Here is a 4390-nt window from a genome sequence, read left to right as displayed (position 1 = left end):
ATTAGTTTTTAGGAACGTGGTAACAACAGGAGTCATAATTATGTATGATTGATTCACTGATTTTATAGGAGAGAACTGCTGTCAATATGTTTTAAGAAAAGATAATTTGCATTAGAATAAAATCTTCCTTCTGCTACAATGACGTTCTTAAAACATTCCACAGAAATACTATCACTGTCATCACAATGCAGAACTAGCTAATATTTAGTAAGAAAACTTTGGTATTGCAAACATTCTTTGTGAATATTTAACAACTTCAATTCATACCACATGGAATTATTGCTTTTGATTACATAGGAGGGTACTGCTACCAAAACTGTTTTGGTATAACACTCCATACTAGTGTAACTTTTAGAGTTACGGACTACCAGATTTTGACTACTTGCATAGTGACATTGTGGTTTTTACTATAAGATAGTGTTGCCATGAGTTTTGTTGGTAACTCGGTTCTTGAATTTCATATTAGACTTTTTGCATGTTTTAACTTGATTTGTTTATTCACTAGATGCTTGCTTGTACACAGTTTAGCGTAATTATTAGCGCTATGATTTGAACAGCAATTAATGACGTTGCACCTTTTAGTAGTTGACTCACTACAACCGAATTTGGCGCCATTTCTTACATTTAAATTGAACTTTGTATTTTTATATGCATTAACTCTGAGGAAGCTACTACAGTGGTGGTAGCGAAAACGTTTCTGTTTTTAATAAAGTTGCGTTAAGACAACATAATTGACTCCGTGGATCAGTGCTTTCTCTTGGACTCCCTGTTCCGTTTTTTTTTACATATATAAATACAGTACAGTGCAAATGAAGTTGAAAAAAAGTGTACTTATCAGTTTGGTATATCAGATGGTAATAGAATCCAACCCAGCTAGGAATATTAGCTCTGCTAAATCAGCTCTGCACAAGCAGATGAGCAATGACCTCCTTGGACATGGGTGCCATGCACTTACATATAAAAGGTGTACAACGTAGAAATGATTTTCTCACCAGAGTGAACACATGGTGGTCTAACCTCAGGTTACTATCAACATATACTCCCAGATCCCTGACCACTGGGCCCAATTTTAGGGGGTTACTATCAATTTGGTAATTTCCAGGGGTGGCTTTCTTTCCAAAGAGTACCATTATGCATTATTCCACACTGCATTTCAGTCTGTGGCTGTGGTGCCAGTTGCTTGTCTCCATCAGATTCTCCTGAATGGTATCTGTGTCTTATATAAGTTAGTGGAATGTGTACATGTTGGTTTACAAAGACCATTGAACAAGTGAGAGAAACAGAAAAGATGTAGGTTTTGTACAACAGAAATGGAAACAGTTGCACATCTTGTTGCTGGTTGTGATATACCCATAGCAGAAGGACTGTACACTGAAAGGCATAATGTGGGAAGATTGTTGCATTGGGGTTGTGTAAACATTATTATATTGACGTGGCTGAAAATCACTGGAAACACGAGTCAGAAAACATATAGAAAATGATGGCCTTTATATTACACAGGCTCACCCATTACCAACAGTTCAAAAAACAGATGTGAGAAAGTCAAGATATAGTAATCCATGAAAAGAAGACAAAAAGTAGCATTGCTCACTGAAATTGCTACACCCAGTGACTACAGTGTCTTACATAGAGAGATGAAAAGTCATAAAATACCAGAGTTTAGAGGCAGAAACAAGGGCAATGTGGAAGAAGGATACCCAGACAGTTCCACTAGTAGGAGCAACACATTTTATAAAAAAAAATTACAATCATACTTAGATATATTACCAATACATGTAACTCCATATAAATTGCAGAAGTCGTCATTACTGGTCACACTGCGGGTGCTGCAAAAAGCATTTCTGGCTAACATCAAAGATTGAAACAATACTAATTGGTTAAGGAGTGGTCTATATCCATTTGTGTTTGTGTTACCCAGGCTTCTATGTGGGTATGACCAGCAGAAGTTTGGGTAGAAGGATTAAAAGAACATATATATGCTATAAAGGCTAAAGACAGCAATAATGCTCTATATAGGCACTCATCTCAGTGTGACAAATACAAAAAAAATATTTTTGCTGTATTAGAATCAGTATTGTTGTATCAGAAGGGAGGTACCTACAAAAATGCAGCAGAAAAATGTGAAGCTAGATGGCAGATTAAGTTGGCCAGGTTTAAATGAGAGAATAAACATTAAATGTTTTCTTAGGGATAGAAGACTTACCATCACATAAAGGTTTAATAACTTCAGCATTTTTTTTTAATTGTTTGATTGCTTTATTGGAATTTTAAATTCATTGGCTGTGGATATTTTAACCTGTATAAAAGCTGCAGATTTCTATATGTATATGTTTTCTGAAGAAGTCATTTCTGACAAAAGTGGTTATTAAATCTGTATACGCTAAAGAAGTGGTCCTGTTGTCCTTGGAGTGCCAAGCATTACAGTGTTGGATTTTAGTCGAATCATGCTTTGACTTAGGAATGAGGTCCATTCCCATCATGGTATTAGAAACCAAAAGACTTGGAGAAATTAAAGAGGAGGCACACTAATATCATCAGAACCCATCAAAATAATGTTCTTGACCAGAGATAGGCCAATGAGAACCTGTTGACTAATGATGGAGAATTGGTGGGGGGTTATTTCCTGGGGGGGGGGGTGATAAGGACTAAAACTGGAGCTTAATTTAATCAGTCAGCAGATTTGCTATATCCTCTGGCTCTGCATAGGTAATTCAATTCCCCATTAATTCAGCACATTGTTGAGTATTGCCTTTAAGGTTGTGGACATAACTGAAGAAATCCTTATAGCTATCCTTAGCCTAGGAGGCTATTTTTATCTCAGATATGGCTTTGGTCCCCTAATCTTTCTGTCACAGTTTCATGTTATTTTTTTATATATAGTAGCTGTTAAAAATCATTTTTTTATTTGAATTGGGTAAAATGCAAATTGTTTTATTTTAAATCCATTATAATGCAAAATGAATCTACAAATACTGCACAATTTTACAGTTACAGCTTTGTAATGATTGCTTCCTTAAAATAACTTCATACAGCTGCTGCCTTGCATGACAGTTGAGGTATAAAGTGACTTACGCTAAAGATATTTTTAGCTCAATCTCCATATTTAGTGCTGTAACCAGTATACCTTTGTGTCAAACTTACTTGACTATTAATTTTTCTTTTGAAGGAGCAGCTATAGAGAAAAGTCAGAAGTCAATAAGTTTGTTAGGTGACATTCCTTAGCTGTTAATGTGAAACCATTTTGTGTAGCAGTTATGAAATGCCAAATAAATACATGCACATATAAGTACCAAAGTACTATGAGTTTTATCCTCACATACTGCTTTTCCAAGTTTTGTTAATACATTAGTTTGGTACCTTCAATATACATGAAAAGCAATTCAATCACCAGGTAGCAATTTTAATGGAAGTACCAGATGGAGTCTAAATGCTTGCTTGGAATGTAGAGTTAAATACTACAAAAAAAGAACAACACTCAATTCATTTTGCCAGAAATAAAATATAAGATGCATTTTTGAAACACAGATGAAATATCCTTGCAAAACACTGTCTTATTCTCTTACCTTATCTTCTGGACTCCTTTTCTCTAAAAATCCCTCATAATAACAGTACTGTTGGGATGCCTTGTTTCTCTTGAGAGGACTTGGAGAAGCCATTTGCTTTTGATATAATCAGAATTTTCCTCCTATCACAGCAGAAACTGAGGAGTTTCTGGATTATTTAGTTTCCAAACCAGGAAACAACAGCAACAAAGTGAATAAGTTAAGGGTGAGAGAAAAGAAAGCAAATGCCATAAATGTAGTTGTACCACACCCCTTTACATACCTGATTGGAACTCAGAATTATTAGGGACAGGTGTGCTTACAAAAAATGCAAAGGAATTAGCAAACATTTCCAGTTATCCCCCTTTTCTTTTAACTTGTGGTATAATCCTCAAGGTGACTGTGTGCAACAGTAGCTCTGTTATATTAGTGCTGAGAGCAGCTGAGTTTCTATGAAAAGTAACATGTAATTACTATGCCAGTTATTTGGTGCAGGATTTAACTTCCCTTGAATGATGCAGCCCACCTGAAACAGAAGTGTCAGGACAGTAAATTATGTACAGTAGATGAGCAGTGATAAAGGTTATAGTGAAGGACCCCTGGCACAAAGTAGAATAAGCAGGGATCACATCTGCATAATAGTCAAATAAGAATTAAAGACAAAAACATTGCAAAAATGGTACATGAGTGCCTGTACTAACAAGAATTCCTACCAACCTATATGTTCAGGGCTTGATGCTGCATGCAGGCAGCATCACCTAGCTCTGCGTTACTTAATGTCACATGAAACACAGTGCCAAGAATCTTCATTTACCCCAAAGGGTAGATAATTTCACCACTACCAGCTG

The 4390-nt window shown here is 35.8% G+C and overlaps 1 protein-coding gene across 2 annotated transcripts in view; it reads right to left on the bottom strand.

Moving 5' to 3' along the window:
- The window catches only part of STAP2 (signal transducing adaptor family member 2), a 1003160-nt gene extending 999369 nt beyond the window's left edge, over positions 1-3791 (bottom strand). The window contains exon 1 of one of the 2 annotated variants that reach the window (XM_044090598.1): positions 3564-3791. In XM_044090598.1, the coding sequence (XP_043946533.1) occupies positions 3564-3656 (93 nt within the window). In that variant the 5' untranslated portion in view covers positions 3657-3791. The remainder of the gene's footprint in view (positions 1-3563) is intronic. The other variant, XM_044090599.1, reaches the window with a different exon arrangement.
- Positions 3792-4390: the final 599 nt, after the last annotated feature.

Source organism: Protopterus annectens, chromosome 13.part0, assembly GCF_019279795.1.
Source record: "Protopterus annectens isolate FY-2018-M chromosome 13.part0, PAN1.0, whole genome shotgun sequence".
Taxonomy (NCBI): Eukaryota; Metazoa; Chordata; order Ceratodontiformes; family Protopteridae; genus Protopterus; species Protopterus annectens.
Note: the sequence above shows the minus strand (reverse complement) of the source record. Positions and strands in the feature narration are given on the sequence as shown.